Genomic DNA, 19,419 nt, shown 5'->3' on the forward strand with positions numbered 1-19,419 from the left:
ACAGTGTTGGCATCTCGGGTTTAGCTCATATCTGACTTTCTCATGGGAACGCGCTCGCAGCGGATCCACCAGGGCTGCTGTGGCGGCAGAGATGCATGAAAGGCCCTCCAAAGGTGGGGGCCTCGTTACAGTGTGCTGAACTCACGCCATGCTTGCTGGACAAGATGGCTTCTAGGCCTAACTGAATTTTGGTAAATGCATGGAAAGGATATGTGGGGGCAATGTCGTCGGCGGGTGAACCCTCCTCCACCTGGGCCCGGGTGGCATGAGGGGACGCCCACCGAGTCATGGTCCTCACCTGGGGAGAAGACTGTAGGTGAGGAGGGCCTCGCGGCCAGTCCTCCCCTACATTTCCCCCCTTTCGTTACTAAAGTAACGAATTCTTTAGCTCTTCCAACCTTCTACATTCCTGCTCCTCTATCACTGCGTCATCCCATGCAGGTGTTCCTTTTCTAGGCATCCATGCTCTGCATACCCCTCTCAAGCTCTCACCTCTTCTAGCATACTCATCTGGGGTACAGGTTAAATATATACAGTCACCCGTCTCTTCCAAGTCCACCCAGACCTCCTCATACCATTCTAGTTCCACATCTCGGGGTTCTTTGATAGTGGTGTGCCATAGTTTGTCTACTATGTACTTATCACGGCACATAGGCACTAACTGGTATCTGGGAGTATTATCCGGTCCTGTCTGTACATGTACTTCTTGTGTCGCCTTAATTGTACCACCTGAGTTGCCCATTGTCACCATCATCATCGCACCGTTAGGGACTGCGTTAGCACAACATCGAAGGCCCACCTGGCACAGGCAGAACACCACGAGGAGGACCACCGCAACCGGTATCAATAGTTTCATCGTCATTCCAAGCCAGGAGGGAACCCAGGAGAAGATATTGTCGAACCATGAGCTGTCTTTAGCCCCACCTTCCAGCTTCATTTTCTCTCCCAGGTTATGGACTGCTTCAATGACGTGGGACAGGGACCCATTTTCTGCGTCTTCAGAAGGTACGAACGTGCAGCACGCACTTCCTATTTTTCGGCAAACACCTCCATCGATTGCTGTTAGCAGGTCCAGAACATACCTGTTCTGCATGGTCATTAGTCGCAGAGCTCGTAATTCCACCTTTATTATGTTGAATCCTTCTTCAGTGTCATTGGCCAGCTGAATTAATTCCCACCGTGTGATCTGAAGCCATTTTGCATTTGCTCTTGCTTGGACACTTGAAACCAGTGAGGCAAAAAATGTTTCCACGGAGCTGAACAGGCGATACCTGTCTGGGATCTGTGCCAATAAATCGGATGACGCTTGTGATATATAGTTTGATGCTCGCTTGTTCCGTGATAGCTCCTCTTCTTTCCCTCCGGAGGACAGGACATAGAGGTGTGCTTCTGCAGTGGGAGACGCCTCGTCCTTGTTCATGTTTCCTTGCGTCTTTTTATTTTTGTCAACGTGGCTTTCTGGAATCACCATTAGGGCCGAATGTAAAGTGGCCATTGAGCAGCTGCCACTCCATGCCTGGGGAAGGTGCAAGTAAGCCTGATTCCCGCACACCCAGTATGTGTCCATTAGTGCTGCTGTTCCTTTTTTCATGTCTGGGATGGTGAGAGTTTTGTTACAGTTTTTGTTCGTTCCCATTGCCACTTTTCCTTCTCCCTTGAAACATAGTTCGTTTTGTATTTCACTTTGTAGCTTGAAGGGTTTCTCCATCGCTGTTACCCATGTTAGTTTAGAGATGTGTTCTTTCCATATTGGTAAGCACGTTTTTTCCATCCATCGCAGCTTGTCTGGTTGGACACCTCTCAGTGCTTCCGCTTTGCACAGTACTTCTTCATCTTTCCATTTGTTTTCTGAAAACAGCGTCCCTTGTATTGCAAAGAAAGGTTCTTTAGGACAGACCACTCCAGACGCTTTTGAATAGCACGTTTTGTTGTCCTGTATTATTTTGAAAGAGACATCGTGTGCTTGAAAGGTGTTCTTTATTCTACACAGTGTGAGATGAAGGAGACATTGGGCATCCACAATGGGCAATTCTCTTGGCAACAACACTTTGGGTGTACCTGATGCATGGGGGATGAGCGAACAGACATAGCAGCTTTCATTAGTTGTCTGTTTAGCTGTTGTACTCATATCTGCATACCATTTATTTGCTTGGTGGGGGTGTCGTGGGTCTTCCATCTTGTCTAATCCTAACCCATAATACTCATCATACCCCCTCCTGCTTGTCTCTCTTCTTCGCCTACTTCTCTCCCCCCTCCTATACCTTATAGTTCCGATAGATGTAATAATAGGCCCCCCTTTCTCATTCCCTCCCCCCTTTTCCACTTCTTCATGTAGGGACTTGTGTTCTGTCATTGTAATTACTTTTCCATTTTCCTCAATAAACAACAAGTCGCTGTTTTGTATCGGGGCGGGAAGGGTAGTGGGGCTGTTATATATTTCAGGTAGGGACATTGTGTCATTTTTCATACCTTTGTCTTTTGATCGTGACGGGGCAGCAGTGGGTGGTGCAGTGTAGTAACCCCATACAAGGCGGGATCCATCCCAGATCAAAAAATCACCTTCTTTAATATTCATATTTGTAATTGAATTCGTGCCAGGGGCAAGGGTGGTGTTACTCCCCCCTCCCCCCTCGTTCATCTCAGTAGAGATGAACGCTATGACCCAATGTGTCATTAGGCAGAATATTGAGATGAAGAACACAATAACACACATTGATAAACCACATTCGTATGAATACGTCAATCTATCTACTAACATTTCTCTAAATCTAACAAATCTATTAGTTGCAGGCTGCCCATCCGATGCCATAGTGAATCCTGTTTGAGACATAAAAGTGCATTAAGTACACGCATGTAAACATTTAGAACGTTGTGAAATTTTTTCGGCAAAGTATGGGAGTGGGTGAAGGAGGGGGTATGTCCACAGACAAGGTAACTTTACAAATATTACTATCAGTACATTATTTCATACATAAAGAGAAAAGTCGAGAGAGAGAGAGAGAGAGAGAGAGAGAGAGAGAGAGAGAGAGAGAGAGAGAGAGACAGAGAGAGACAGAGAGAGACAGAGAGAGACAGAGAGAGAGAGAGAGAGAGAGAGAGAGAGAGAGAGAGAGAGAGAGAGAAGAAAACTTCTCCAAAACCCAAAAAGGACCAGACAAAAACCTTCAAAAAGTTGTAAAAAATTATATATATATATATATGTATATACACATGTTCATTTCAGTACGCATGTCGTGCGCCATTCGTGTTCAGTGTTCAACACTTAATGCACACAAAATTCCCATCATCCATTCTGCACAATTTCATTGTCCGCAGTTGTCCGTGCCTCGTCCTGTACCTCACCTTCCGTGGCGTTATAAGCTTTGCGTACGTCTGTCAAATGCACCCAGTATCGTAGGCCCTTTACCTTTACTGCTGTCGGTGTGCAAAACACTACCTCATAAGGGCCATGGAAACGTGGTGCATTCCACCTTCGCACAAAACTTCGGACATATATGAGGTCACCAGGCATTAGTTGTAATGGTTTTTCAGGCATTGTCTCTGTTTCTGTTTCTGTTGTGTTCCCCTCCTCTCTTGTAGAGGGGGGGGCTAGTTGCTTTGCAATTACGCGCGCTGCCCGTGTCAGTTTTCTCAAGTACTCTGTGAACTCCTCTCCTAATATCGCTGCGCTTCTGTGTGCATCAGAACGTTCACGGAGAGGTGAATGCGCTGTGTGCATCCTCCTTCCCGTGACGATCTCATGCGGGGACAAGTGGTGGTCTTTACTTGGCTGATTTCGTAACTCGAACAAGGCCAAAGGCAGGCAGTACATCCAGGTCTTTTTAAGGGAAAAACACAGTTTTGACAATCTGCTTTTTAACAGACCGTTCATTTTTTCCACTACGCCATTACTTTGAGGATGATAAATTGAACATAATTTGTGCTTTATTCCCAATAGGGTAGTCACTTCCTTGAATAGTTCATTAACAAAATGCGTGCCGTTATCTGAGCGAATAACTTCGCAAATCCCCCAGCGCGGGAACACTTCCCGCACTAGGAACTTCGCGGCGCCCTTTGCATCAGGGCGCGCACAGGGGCCTGCCTCCACCCATCTCGAAAATGAACATACAACCACAATCATGTAGCGAGCCCCGTTACATCTTTCTCCCATGTCTACATAATCAATGTGGAGCTCTCTGAATGGGCCATTTGGTTTGGGTATCGTTCCTCTCAGTGTGCGCAATGTCATGCCTGAGTTGTAAATCTGACATGTCGTGCATTCTAAAGCCAGTCTTGTGACATGTTCATGGAGGCAAGGTGCAAACCAATCTTCTTGTATCTCTGCCATTATGTGTTGCTTTGCGTTATGTGCGGGAAAGTGTAGTTGTTGAAATGCTATTTCTAACAATGTCACTGGCATTACCGCTTTTCCTGAACTTTTTTGTCGCCATAACAAATCAGTCGGCGATTTGCTGCATCCCCTTTTAGTCCACAGCAACTTTTCTTCTGCACTAGCTCCCTCTTGCAGCTCTATTATTTCCTGTGTGGGCATCATGTTATATCCTGTGGGGACCTCTTGGCGTGCTGTGTGGTGCAACATGTATTCTCCTACTACACCTTTCTGTAAATACGAAGCTTCTTTGGCAGCGGCGTCTGCTGCCGCGTTCCCCAAAGATATAAAATCTGTATTTGTGGTGTGGGCTTGGCATTTTACGATGGCCACTGCCGTGGGGTCTTGCAGAGCCTCAATCAGTTCTTTCAATAGTTCTGCATGCTGAACTGGTGTTCCATCTGCTCGTCGGAACCCTCTCCGCCCCCACCGTGCCAACCCGCCGTGTACTGTCGTTGTCATGTATGCTGAGTCGGTATATATTGTCACTGCGCACCCCTTGGCGGCATGCAATGCTTCTATTAGCGCAATTAGTTCTGCTGCTTGGGCTGAATAGTGGGATGGGAGGCGGTGTTGCACTAGTGTCTCGTATTCATCTTCCTCTAATCGTACAACTGCCATACCCACATGTTTCTCTCCTGTCTCCATATCTATTGATGCTGACCCGTCTACAAAATACACCTCTCCCTCGTTCAGGGCATTCTCAAAAATCACTTGATCCTGACCTTCGTCACCTGTGAACGTAGCGCAGTTGTGGTTTTGCATATCCTCTACGGTGCATGCCTCTGTGATGAATGTGGCTGGGTTCACTGTTTTACATCTTACTATGTGGATGTTTGCGCTGGACAATATTATTTTGTATGCTGTGGCGCGTTGTGTCGTCAATGTGCTCTTTGATCGCTCTAATATTGCAAAGAGTGAGTGTTCCACAAACAGTGTCACAGGACAGCCCATCACTATCGTGGCACTTTTCTCAATCGCGAACGCGGCTGCAGCTAGAGATTGTTCGCACGCGAAATGACCTTGCATTACTGCGTCTAGGGTGCCACTATAGTAAGCCAGTGGTTTGTGCCCTAACGATGTCTTTTGTGTCAATACTGCTGTCATCAGTGTTCCTTTGCAGTGTGAAAATAAGAAGAATTCGCGTCCATAGTCTGGATTTGCCAGTACTGGAGCGCTTGATATCAGCTCTTTTAGTGAGTCAAATGCTGTGTTCATCTCTTCTGTCCATTCTATGTGTTTGTTTTCCTGCTGTGCCTCTTTTAGTGCCTGTAACAAGGGCCTTGTGTATGCTGCATAATCCAATATCCATGCTCGGCAATAGTTGCACATACCCAGAAATTTCTGCATCTCTTTTACTGTTTTGGGCTCCCCAACTGCTCTAATCGCCTGTGCCCTGTCGGGTATGATCCGCTTGCCGTCCTTTGATATCAGCTGTCCCAAGTATAGGACCTCGGTCAGACAGTATTGTAACTTCCCCTTGTCCACCTTGTACCCTTTATTGGCCAATAATGTCAGGAGTGTTATTGAGTCCTTTCTACACTCTTCCTCAGTTTGTGCACAGATCAATAAATCATCAACGTACTGAATCACTGTGCTTTCTACACACAAATTCCCCAGATCTTCATGTAGTACCCTGTTGAATATGCTTGGGCTCTCGCAATACCCTTGAGGTAGTCTGCAGTGTTCGAACCTCCTCCCCCCTAGTGTAAATGCTGTTAAGTACCTGCTCTCCTCAGCTAAGGGAATCGAGAAAAATGCATTTTTTAAGTCAATAACTGTGAAGTGGGATGCCGTTTTTGGAATGTTGCACAGTATTGTTGATGGGTTCGGGACTAAAGGGAACTCCTTCTCAATCACATCATTGAGTGGGCGTAAATCCTGTATCATCCTCCATGAACCTCCCTTCGCCTTTTTAATCGGGTAAATACATGTGTTGCATGGGGAGTTTGAGGGCACTATTATTCCTTGTGCTAGCAGTGCATCTAGTGTCTCTCTGATCCCTTCTTCTGCTTCGCGTGACAATGGATATTGTTTTACCCGGGGTATAATTGCTCCCGGTTTCAGTTTTATTACCACAGGCTGAACCTCATGTAATAACCCCACGTCATGGGGGCCATTTGTCCATATGTTATCGGGTACTAACCGCATGTCATCATCAAAAAATGCATGTGGTGCTCCTACCACTGCCATTAATTCAACTTGAGTTTTTCTGGCTGTAACTACAATGTCACACGGCATCGCTAGTTCCATCACTATTTCGCCATCTCTCTCAGTGTCTGAAAATAGCTCCTCGTCCGAGAGCTCCCTCAGTGGGATATTTGCATTTGTACACAGTACTGTCCGCCACTCACATCCTTCCATGTCAACGCCAATCACACATATTCTGTTTGCTGACACGTGTACTGCGTGTAAATCCAACGATACCACTGACCCTAGAGCAGTGTCGGGGCTTGCTATGGGGCGGAAGAGGAATTCGGCTGGAATCCTCCAATCCATCCTTTTTAGTTCTGGTACTATGAGAGCCAATGCTCTCATGCCCTCAACAAACATCTCCTCGTTTCTTGGTAACCCTCTGATCTCTTGCATAATTGTGTGGCCGTGTATTACTGCTAATATGCGGAGGGGACATATGCCTGGCGTCGAACATACGATACCGCTCCCTGTGAATGATATTGTCATGTTTAGTTTGCTCAAGAGATCTCTCCCCAGCAAATTAATGGGAGAGTGTTCATAGTACAGTAAGGGTGCTTTCACTGTTTTACCCCCCACTGTCACATCCAATGCTTCTGTGTAAGGAACTTCAATTACAGCCCCAGAGAACCCCTGCGTCTCTAACGTTCTATTAGATAACGGGAACCGGCCCTCTCTAATGCATGATTTCTCCGCTCCCTAATCCACCATGAATATGAACTGCTTGTCTCCTATCTGCGCTCCTATCAATGGTTCCTCTGATGCATTGTGGGTCGTAGATAGTACTGGACACGCAAGTGCTCTCTGTGGGCTGTCCTATGCGGGGTGTCTCATTGCCCCCCCTTGATCAAAAATGTTCCCCGAAACTACTGACACTCCGCTGTAAGGTGCAGGAGCAGGTGCTCCGTTAGCTACTGTGGCGAAAGTGTTACCTGGCGTGTATTGCATGTTGTCATTATTCTGTGGGTGGTTTTGTGTCCTGTACTGATGTCCGTGTAGCTGTGCGTTACTTCTTTGTCCTACATTTTCTGGTTGTTGATATTGTCCCATGGGGAGGCCGTAGGGGCTCCCTGGGTGGGGGTGACCGTACTGTCCTGTCTCCTGGTACCCGTTGTTTTGTCTGCTCCTGCACTCTCTTGAGTAGTGCCCCCATCTCCCACAATTCCAGCAGCTCCCCTGTGGACCTCTGGGACCCTGCCACCCATTACCTCCCATTCCTCCATACCCTTGTCCTCCTCTTCGGCCCCGGTACCCACCTCTTCCCCCTCTTGGGGCCCACTCTTGCCACATTGGACCTCCGTTCTGCTCCTGCTCAGTCCACTGTCGTTGTCCTTGTCCTGCCCAATTTGCTGCTATTCTTCCTTGTATTGCTATTTGCCCCTCCTCTCCTTCCTCTCCCTCCCTCATGAGTGGGAGTCCTGCTACCGCTGCTGCAACCTTCACTAGTTTTGATTGTACCAACTTTGCCTCGTCTGCCAACCTTTTCTGTGCTACTTCCCTCTCTCTCTCTTTTATCCTTTTGCAATGGTGCACTATTATACTTTGGATCTCTGGCCACCCCTTCGCCTCAACGCCCGCTATCTTATCGAGTGCCTTCTGCACCTCTTTTGGGAGCCCTCTCTTAATGATGAAATAAAAAAGAGATGTGGATTGGTGCCAGGGCGTGCCCGTTTCCGCTCTCCACATCTCCTGCACCCGGAGAATGTAATCCATAGCATCCTCCCCGTCGTTCATTGTACATTGCATTACTGACTGTAAATCAGGGGTATCTGGGAATGTCTCCCGCAGCGCGTCCCACACCCTTGCTCGTACTGTATTAAAGGAAGCTCCATCATGACGATCATAATCTAACGTCACGGCCGGGAAACCAGCCTTAGCCCATACTCTGTCCGCTTGATCTCCTACTGCGGTGACTAGTAGGCTTTTCACATCGCCTACTGCCAACGGTATGCCGGCGGTATGTTTCTCAAATGCATATATCCACTTGCTCGCCCCTCCTGACAGCTGGGGCAATAATTTCATTAAATTAGCCTTATCCATCTGAGCCCATGGTATATAGTTTGGTCTCCCCCCCCCTCTGTGTATCAATGGAAGTTGTAACTTCCCTTTTGCAGTTGCACCCTCCCTTTCCTTAGTCGTTGCTGACTCCAATGACGCCATCTTCCCCACCCTATTTCTTAGTCGTCCCATCCATTCGTCGTCTATAGTCCCTAGTGAACATGCACCGTCCACTTCCTCGCTTTCCCCTCCCACTGCCATACTCAACCTATCACTGTCATCCAATCCTCCTCTGACATCACATAACAAGTCCTCTCTGATCCCTCTCTCTCGTGATACATCACCAATGCTCCCTTCTACTGCTCCTACCTCTATTATTCGTGTCGGCTCCTCGTCAATCCTGAACAGTATTTCCCCCTTTTTCCATCCTTCCTCTATCTGTCTACCTTCGCTCGACGCTCTAGACGTGCGTCCTGATTGTGTGGGGGCACACGCTGTGCGCTCACATATGTCTTTTATCCTTGAGAGTTCATCCCTTGCCACAGTAAGCCTCGACTCTAAGTCACTCGTTAATTTCTCTATATCCACCCTCTGTGTGCTTCCCTGGGCTCGCTCTCTGGTGCTTTCGTATGGCGGGGGGGCTGTTGGTCTTTGTGGTGTACCAGTTGTGGGGGGAGGCACATACGTAGGGTCGCTGTATCCTGCTGCGGGGGCTGGTTTAGGTAATATCGGGTACAAACTAATCACTTCCGCAGGTTGTGCTGTACTTAGCTGTTCCTTGTCCTCTCTTGGAATCATCAATGGATTATCTGTGGTGGAAGGTAGATCAATATTTGGTGCCGGAGCTTTGGGTGGGGGTACCTCCTCAAACAATCTCCAGAGGTCTAATATCTCCTTCCTATTTTGCCATTGTTTCCCCTTATACTTGAGGCTAATGCATGTTCGTACCATATCAAGAACGCTTTTGTCAAAAGACCCTCCCTCGGGCCAAATCTGGGGCAGACCCTCCCCCTTCAATTCTGTTACCCATTGATCGTGATATTTATTTATTCGTTCAGCGTATCCCGGTAAGCTCTTACAAATATGTGACAAGGGAGTTTCAGCCCCCATCTTCTAAATCACTCTCACAGCCGTGTCCACCTCCTTTACGTTTAGTTAGGTGTAGATCTATGTATGTATACCTTTATGGCACAGACAAGAGCGGACGTCTCAAATTTTATCGCCCAAGTTTATTTACTGCACAAATCCTTTCGCACTTACCATAGCTCATTTCCTTTCCATTCCCATACACTCCCGTGTGATTCCGCTCACAACTGATCAAGTACTAGTTATGGTCAACACTCTCTGGCACCACCTCACGGTCAACCGATCGTCCCCAACACTCACACGGTGCGCGCACCCATCACAATGCCTTTCCACTCACACTTCTTTTTATTTCCTCCCTTTCCTCCCTGGCCAGCTGTCCCTATTTTTCTGCTAAGGTTGCTCCGTTCACGTCTGTACGTGCCACTACTTAGCCCCCACTCGTCAAAATGTGCTCCCTATTTTATAGCCCTTCTACAAGTATATTTATCTTATACCCTTTTCGCTTTCTTCCCCTGCCCCGTGGATTGGAAAAAAGAAAATAGAGAGAGTAGCAATCACTAAAAAATATTCCCGGTGTCTCCTTTTGCCAGACACCAATAACTTATTTCTTACTTCTTCATATATTCCCAGTACTAGTTTAGATAGCACTATGCGGCGCCGCCTTCCACCCCCTTTCGGAGCTAGGTTTCCGTCACTTCTACCACTTCACTTATTTCTTACTCCTAATGGCCATATGCAAAGAAAAAGATAAAGAAAGTTTCAAGACCCGTCTTTAGTAGACCCCCGTTATTCTTCTCCTCTACCTGTCCCCGTTCTCCTGTTCACCGTTTCCCCTCCCTTCCCCTTTACGATCGCTCGCACTCAGTACTCACGTGCCCGTCTTGAACCGATAGTCTCCGAAACTGGGTCCGTCCAGGCGGTGTCACCGGTAACTCAACGGTCAGCCCCTGGCTCCGGCGAGCGGCACTCAAAGGGGATTTTTTTCCAATCGGGATCCCGTACCCTTTCTCATTGAGTGCGCACTTCTTATTGTGCCGGTCGCCGTTGGCGGGCGGCCTCCCGGAGCCGGCTCACCGTGCGTATCCCTTCTCGACCGGAGATTCTCGTGCCACAAGGGGGTCGTTAGAAAGGAGTTAAGAAAAATAATTTGGAGATATCACGCTATCGGGGTCACCACTGAAAGGAAGCGCCCCCAATTTCAGCACGATCCTCCCCGCAATGAGAGACAATAAGGGACTCTCCCGTAGTGGGAATAAGGCCAAGACAGAGTGCGGGTGAGCGTAAGTGGGAGTTTATCCAAAGAATAGGGCATGCAAAGAACTCTGCAACCTCCGAGAGCGCTCTGTCTGACAATAGCAAAGACAGGCGTATTTCTAGTACAAAAAACGTCATCAGAACCTACACACTATAGGGGGCACAAGTTAATTGGGATTGGGTGGCGTCGACTAACTATAGGTGTTGCTGCAGCGCGGTTGGTCTTTGGCGTGAGGACGTCACTGGTCAGCCGCGTGGGTTGGGTTGGGCCTGGCAGGCCAGCTTGAGGTCATCCGAGCGGTGTTGGTATGCTGGGGCAGCCTGTGACAAAGATGAATACCTCTCCTGACTCGTTTGCCCTAGGCCATGCACACTGCAGTTATTCAAGAAACGACATCTAAGGTCATCAATAAATCGCTCAGCAGTTTGTCTTATACAATAAACGCAACGCATGAGGAATGCACCTCTTGAGAGGTCCGGTGATTGTCGGTTAGGGTGAGATTTACCTGTGTCCTATTGACCGGTATTCTAGGTCGAGGGGCTGAGTTTTGGGGCCTGAGACGACTGGTACATGCCTGTCTGCCGCGTTAGAAGTTATTATACAAATGGGTCTCTGTGTCTTGTCCCAGTGATGGGGGTCGTTCTTGGGGTGGTCTAGGGGGGAGGGTTGTGGACTTTACGAGAGGGTGCTGGTAGATCAGAGGATTCAAAACTTGGGTTTATTACCGTGCTGTAAATAACCCAGGTGGTGGGCTGTGGCCTTGGGTGCGGTACCGGGGCCTCTGACTCTCTGAAGCGGCTCCAGCTTGGTTGGGGGAGGTGAGGGAGCGCGGCACAGGCCGTAGCTTCCTTATCTGACAGGCTTGGCCGGGTGGGAGGGAGAATGGCCTTGCATATACTCACAAAGGTTTTTTCCTCGTGCGTTGCTAACTTTTAAATGCAGAACTTTTATACTGTTCCGCCTTATTTTGATGTCATTTAAACACACATATATATTTCCATTTCGTTACACATTTCTTTAATACAGTCGGTTCCAGTACCTTTTCATTACCTAACATTATATTCACTACATTGTGTGCGTATTTGTATGTACATAAAACGTTATACAAGGCATTACTAGGTTATGGCCTACAGAGATTGATGCTCGCCGCTTTGGGTGATTAAGAAAGCCTATATGAGTTCAGGTTTCTACATACTATTGAAAAAACACTTATACAGTTAGAGGTTACACGTTTGGTCAACATCTTTCTCTGTGGTTATAGCAGCACTAGTCCAGACCTGGAGTGATATCATATAACGTTACATTTTTGTGGTTTATTCACAGTTTACAGGACTTGTTTAAACAGAGGTAGTTCGTTAATACTAATACTTGAATTATTTTCTACTTTCTTCAGATAGTGATGCGTCAGCTCTTTCCCCGTCACCCCGGCCTTGCGGACCGGGTCATGCGAGGAGCAATATTACATTGTGAATGGGAGAAGGTTACAGTGTTGGCATCTCGGGTTTAGCTCATATCTGACTTTCTCATGGGAACGCGCTCGCAGCGGATCCACCAGGGCTGCTGTGGCGGCAGAGATGCATGAAAGGCCCTCCAAAGGTGGGGGCCTCGTTACAGTGTGCTGAACTCACGCCATGCTTGCTGGACAAGATGGCTTCTAGGCCTAACTGAATTTTGGTAAATGCATGGAAAGGATATGTGGGGGCAATGTCGTCGGCGGGTGAACCCTCCTCCACCTGGGCCCGGGTGGCATGAGGGGACGCCCACCGAGTCATGGTCCTCACCTGGGGAGAAGACTGTAGGTGAGGAGGGCCTCGCGGCCAGTCCTCCCCTACACTGTACATCAAGATCAAATGAGTTATTCTTATGTGTACTCCGTGTGCATGTCGTAGGCTGGATAGGCATTTGAGCTGGTTTTAGATGGGTAGAAATCTTCTCTTGGGCCATATTATTGTAACCCCTTTTATCCCAGACAGCTTCAATGACCCCCCCGACCCCCATTTCAGCACCTTTTGCTTTTTTTGGTTTTCTTAGTAATATTGCACCTTCCATCAAAATGTCCTTGTTGTGCTCTGCAAGCAGACCTCACTGAACTTGTAAGTTGGTAGGGTTTTCTGCATATTGCCAACATACCTCAACATTTTTTCAGCGAAGGCTTATGCAGTCTAAGGGCAATACACTACCAGTTATCTATGTATGTGGTCAATTTACCTGCCACTCATCGGCAGCCTCAATAATGATGAGATAAAAATAAGGAACCAGCAAGAGAAACCAGTAGATGGAAAATATCAAGAAGAGCACACATCCCTGTCAAGAATCATAGGGAGAACAACCAAATCTGTTATTGGCATAAACACTCCCTCGTTCCATTTACAGACTATTTGCTTTTTCAAACAGTTAGGTCAATGATTCACTATCATGCCATATACCAACACAATCAGTTCCTTTACAATTTTGCACTTTGGGACATGGAACAACCATGCAGAAAACTACAATTATTATTATGGCAGCTGCTCCCTAGCCACAGACAGGGCCCTCGGTAGAATGTGTACAGCCCAGTTCACAATATGAGCACAGTGTGGGCGTTCAATAGCTATATAACATAAGTACAGACCTGCCCAGTCACCCCTCAACCAACAAACAGTACACTTCTGGTGCACTTCCGGATGCGTGCAGCTGGGATCTAATATACGGCACTTCCTGGTAAGTGGGAGGGGCTAAGGTAAATCTACAAAAATAGTACAAAATAGCACTATATTAATATAAATGAATGCAAGTTTATGTTACGTCAGTATAACAGTATTTTTCCCTGGTGCAGTCAAAAAAAAGTAGAAGTCCACCTTGGTTCTTTTCCAAAAAATGTCACAGCCGAAGAGCAGCGTTCTAAACAGCAAACAGTGCACTTCTGGATGCGCGTGTGCGTTTCATGAAGCGCCGTTATGCAGATTTCCCAAAATAGAGTTAAATTCCCATAGGTATGTTTGCATGACACCAGTCTGCCTAGGAAGTGTTGGGATGGAGATGAGCCTATCCCACCCACCTAGGCGCTTCCAAATAAGGCAAACCCCATACAAAGCCATATAACACACCAGGGCGGAGCAGCCCACACACCCAGGTCTCACATAAAGGTCCTGTAGCGCATAGAAGTAGGTTAATAACACTAGCCATGTCCCTGCCCCGTGGCTCCATTCTGTATTAGGCCAAGAAAGGACAAGCCGATGGCCTGCGATGCCCACGTCCCGAGTTCACTCAGAGGTGCCAAGCTAAATATCAGACCACCAAGCTAAATATCAGACCACCAAGCCAGCTCCGCACAAGCCCTCTTCCCATGGAAGTCCATGTCCCTCCAGTGTTGCAAATATTTAGTATCGCCTCCAGGAATGCACCCTGCGAAGAGCGTTGAGACAGTACCAGGCTCTGCACTGCGCACATCCTTCCATCTCCACTAAACTGCCGTCGGGCCTCTGAAGCCCCCCACCCAGCCGGGCCTGAGCCGGCCATCCTCCACCACCCAGACCCCCCAGGTCCTAACCTCCCCAAGGTGCCCACCACAGATCTAAAGCCTGAACAACTGTATATCTCTCCAATAGCAACGTGTGTCTCCTGTAACGGGAAGGGTAAATCACAGATCAATCCCAGAGGGGGGGGGGGTATTCTTGGGTCCGGGAACTGCGGTATTAACGAAGCCCTGAATGTAGGGGTCAGCATGACTGTATTTTATACCCCTTTCCTGTGCCGCCCAGGTGCCTGCCATAATGAATGAATAGCCGGTTTCAGTTGTTTAGCTTAGAGTAGATATATTGTATTTGATGTGTGATCTGACCTTCACCGCAAGAATTAGCCCAGCTGACCCACGTGCACCAAGATCGACAGGGAAGAAACAGCCAATTAGCGCCTGGCAACCCCTATTGAGAAGACCCATGTGTTATAACATAACATAGGGTATCTCCAATCAGGAGCACCAAAACGTACTGTAAAGATATGACGCTTCTTGTGTTTAAAAACTCATGCCTGATGTAAGATCAAAGCAGCGCTCCCGAGCAGCAGAGTCCTTTGCTGACAATTGTATTCTGTACAATTAAACCTGGTTATCCTCGCAAAGCTATCTCTTGGCTTCTTTCCCTAGCAGGTTGCATTTACTCTGGAGTTTACGTACAGAGGGACTTAAAGGTATTTGTAGCTAGAAGATTGTGTTACGCTAATAAGGGCCTTCTCAGCTACAACCTGGAGCAAAATAGCTCACAGCTATTCTGGTACTTGGTCAATGGTGAAAACAAGTCTAACATCAATGTAATCACCATTCATTAAAAGAAAAAAGTAATTACCTTAGATTTTCAAGTTATCTACATAGAAAGAAACATTTTCACAGTCAGTACTCTGAAAGACCTTTTATGACACATGCACCTAACTTCCATTTAAAAAACACAAAATGCAAAGTAAAAATTAAAATGGCGCAATGCCATTAAATCATACTGTGGTATACAGAGATTGAAGATTAAAGGATGGTGCATACATCATAACAATTCTTACCGTCATGTGCTCTGTCTCTTCAGGGTGTTCAAAGTCTGTAAATTCAGTTACATTCAGACCAGCTTGTCCATCTCTGTCAGCGTGTTCAAAGCGTTTCTTGTCCTTTAAATAAATCTTTAAAGAAAGCATGTTTTTAAAATCGATGAACTCTCATAGAACTAGATCTACAAAACTCACAATGTAATGTTTACTACCGTCTTTGTTTTGTAGGGCATATCTTTGAGGAATCGACATGCTTGCCCCAAAAGAAATGGCAAAATCACTAGTAATTTAGGTTCTCTAATGAGCACTAGCCATGGAGCTGGGTCAGGCAGAACATCACTACAGTCATGATTAGCAAGATGACGTAGCAAGACCACAGAAGCAGAGCTGGTTGGCCGAAACTGGGAAATAACCAGTAAGTTAGGCGGGACGCAAGCATGCTCAGTGTCATATACTAAGTGAAATTACACACATGAGGGCTTGACAACTTGGTCTGAAAACAAGAATAAAGAACCACGTGGGTTTCAGTCACCAGTCCATGCTTCATTTCATTTCGTAGGATAGAATGATCAATGAAGGTGGAGACTGTCACCTGGGTAGACAGTACAGGCATAATGCGTCATTGTTTAGCCATGCCGCTCCAGGTTGTAGGCACATTTTATTATTTTAATGCAACAAACTAAATGTGTTCTTACGGTTATATGCAAGATTCTCCCCATGGTCGAAAGATGCTCAGTTAGGGAGTTCAAAGTTAATGTAACCGATTAAATGCATTTTACAGACTTTTCTGTAAGAGTCTCACTGTGTAAAATTCTATAAATTCCTGGAGGTCTGAAAGCTTTGGGGCTACAATTTTGGTTGGTGATACTCTGCCAGTTTCCCTGTCAATTTCTGCATAGCGGTATGGAAATAGATCTGGACTACATTTGCTGCCTGTGATGCTTATTGGATTACTTGGTCATCTGGTTTCAGTGGTTTCTAAATCTTATAAACGTATTGTATATTTTGGCTAAAAAACTAATATTATAATAATATTAAATTTAAAAAAACAGTAAATATAACTGGATTTCCTAGTGTATGGCAATGTGCTCCTACACTGTCTATGTTCCCTAGTGCAATACTACTAATCATAATACATAGTAGACATTTGGGGGATGGCAGTGGCTACTTACCATGGCTCTTCTGTCAGAGGACCATTGAACTGCCTAAAACTGAAGCTACCAGTGAGGTTCTACCTAGGTCTTGGACCCTTCACATGGGTCTTGATCCTGTTCCAACCTGCACCTCGAGAGGAGTCTACATGCCGCACCAGAACAAGGTAGGCTCCTTGTAGTTGCACCATTATCATATTATATTGAAGGACACAATTTAATTAACTTTTGAAATCATACTGCTTGCTCACCTCTAATATCACAATATTGTCTTGTTAAAAGGTACGGCCCACAACCGTAACCACTTAAGAGGATCATAAAGCACGCTTGAGCCAGCTACTCTCACAGTCTTTGGAATCCACTACACTCGGAATCAGCCACAATTTCTAAAACTAGTCTCGGAATTAGGCACTCACTCAGCATAGCCCCAAACATTTTGATGGTTTCTGCCTAAGATAATGGCAGACTTACCAAAGTTTCTCTGCCTCTGCAACTTTTATGTAATGTTTTTATGCAGTGCAAATTTGTTCCGGACAAGTTCTTTTCCACACAACCAATTAGCACACTTCTGTAGACTCTAATACTAAGAAATGTGCAGCATTTAGTGCAGTCCAATAAACAAAGGTTCTAAATGCGCCGGTTGCCTCCCACAGGGAGTTCTGAAGGCATTAGCCCGCAAAGGAAAGTCCTGATCACACACCAACGCATAAGTTCAAGTGGATCAAGCAAGCTTCCAGATCATTAGAAAACATTGGGGCAGGTTGTTCCGAGTGATCTGTAAAAACGGAAAAGGAAATCATGATCAAGACCAAGAGTCACAATTTTTTTGAAAGTGGCTGCATCAGCTTTTTTGAGAAAGTCTAGTGACATTTTGCTACATTTTGCTACATCATCCTTTTGGAAAGGCAGTCCAGCAGGATAGTCTTATGTATTGAATCTTTTTTGGGGCATTTACAGAGTAACACAAGACATTTGTGAAGCAGCTACAGAGTACAGGTAGAGAGTACTGAAATAGTACAGTTTGGAACACTCACTAGATTTCCCCTCTGTGCGCCATCCAATATAAGTTAAAACATTAAGACTTAACTAAAATTGACAGGTTAATAACAAACTCGATTGAGATAGCGGGTGCACATCGAATATTACAGCATTTTCAGCAACTGGTTATTATTCTTCAGGCTCACACAGATAGTTTGCAAACCTTCTTTAATGCCCTGCAAACAAAACCATGCATATACACCAAACGTTGTTGTACTCCCCAGGTAAAAAGTGTTGGCAGCATAGAATGCACAGATCTTAAAAATAACTTGTGAAAGTCGTCTCACAAGGTTAATCCAGAATGCTGTCATTATGAAAAAAGATCTCAGATAGCCAAGCTAGCACAGATCAATGTCATGTTCTGGTGTGCAGAATGTTTTGTCTTTTTTGCTTTACAGGGGCTGGGAGAATCCAAAACCCAGTTTTAATTCTTTTATTCACCCTTTCCTCGATTCCATATGTATGTTTTACTGCCCTAAATAACTGGCACTTTAAAACTGACAATAAAAGGCAGGGTTGGTGACCTTTATCACATCCCGAACCTATAACACGAGGGGGAATAAGGGCAGTTCAGTGTAGGGTACAAGGGGTGGTCAGTGGGAGTTAATAGGGAGGGGTGATGGGAGGGGAACTTCCAAACCATTAAACAAAAAGTATAATTTTCAGAAAAAATTCACAAAAGGTTGTAGAGGAGCAGCCAAGTGCAAATCCAGCCCACTTCACACCTATATGCTGGAAGCCAGAAATCGTGCCATGTTTTACACAAGCAGTTGTGACTATTGCACAGAGAGTCTTCGAGAAAAGGTATCTACTAAGAAAACCCTATCTGATGTATTCCTGAAGAGATGACAACCTCATGGAGGTCACCGAAGGAATATGAAAAATGAAAGAAAAGTTGGTGACTTCACAAGAGACGACGGTGGCGCACTGAGAAGACTGCCTGAAGAAACGACTGTATGGACCTTATAGAAACTGGTGACGAAGTAAGGAATCAAGTAAACTTTCAAATGCGAGATGAAGATTGCATGTGTGAACAGCACTGCAGAAAATGCAAGCCGTTCAATACTGTACAGATGCAGCAACACAAGTGATCATAGAAGCTAGCTATATGTAGTGAATAGACTGCAGGCGAAGCTGCCATTATATAGAAGCTGGACATCAGTGTCACAATTTTAGTAAGCTCAATCCCATGGAGAAGGGCTGAAGGCTGTGTCGCAGCAAAGAAGCTGCTGGAATCGTGGAAGTACCGATAAGGGCTGTCTGGCCTGGTGTCAAGGGTTGGAGCAGCCAAGAACTGGTTATCTATCCTTGAAGAGCAGTGAACGTGAGAAGCTGAGTCATCCCTTGTTAAGGTACAAAGAACACCACGAGTGCCAAGTTTTATTCATTTAATACAATTAAATGCTAGAAATTGGGCAGAATTGCAGTCTCCTGTCACGTGAGCTATGGATGGAAATAGAAGTTGGGCATGCGGCTCCTGAACTAAGATAGAGCGTGCTCACACTCCCTTATATTCCCAGAGATGAGAATACACTGCAAGTTTGGCGGTTGGAGCTTAACGGAACTGTAGACCTCTGCATTATCATAAACACTTCAATTTATCCATAAATCAATATTTTTGTGCTTGTTGTTATCTTTCCTGCTGCCTGTGTATGGTTTTCCCAAGGACAGAGCACCTGCAGTCCCCGTTTTGGAAAAGTACATTTGTTTGGGGGGTTGGAACCCTGTAGTACAGTAGCGCTGGATCCAGTGTTCCATTTCAATTTCGAGTGCTCAAGGTTCACTCATCAATGATAGTTGACACCATCGTTGGGTTTTGT

General features: G+C 46.1%; 1 protein-coding gene across 3 annotated transcripts in view; it reads right to left on the reverse strand.

Annotated features, from left to right (window-relative positions):
• RCN2 (reticulocalbin 2) overlaps nucleotides 1-19,419 on the reverse strand; it is a 310,020-nt gene that overhangs the window by 157,265 nt on the left and 133,336 nt on the right. For all 3 annotated transcript variants that reach the window (XM_069610923.1, XM_069610924.1, XM_069610925.1), the window contains exon 5: nucleotides 15,429-15,542. In XM_069610923.1, coding sequence (XP_069467024.1) covers nucleotides 15,429-15,542 — 114 coding nt within the window. The remainder of the gene's footprint in view (nucleotides 1-15,428; nucleotides 15,543-19,419) is intronic.

This window comes from Ambystoma mexicanum, chromosome 8 (assembly GCF_040938575.1).
Source record: "Ambystoma mexicanum isolate Mex_15411 chromosome 8, UKY_AmexF1_1, whole genome shotgun sequence".
NCBI lineage: Eukaryota > Metazoa > Chordata > Amphibia > Caudata > Ambystomatidae > Ambystoma > Ambystoma mexicanum.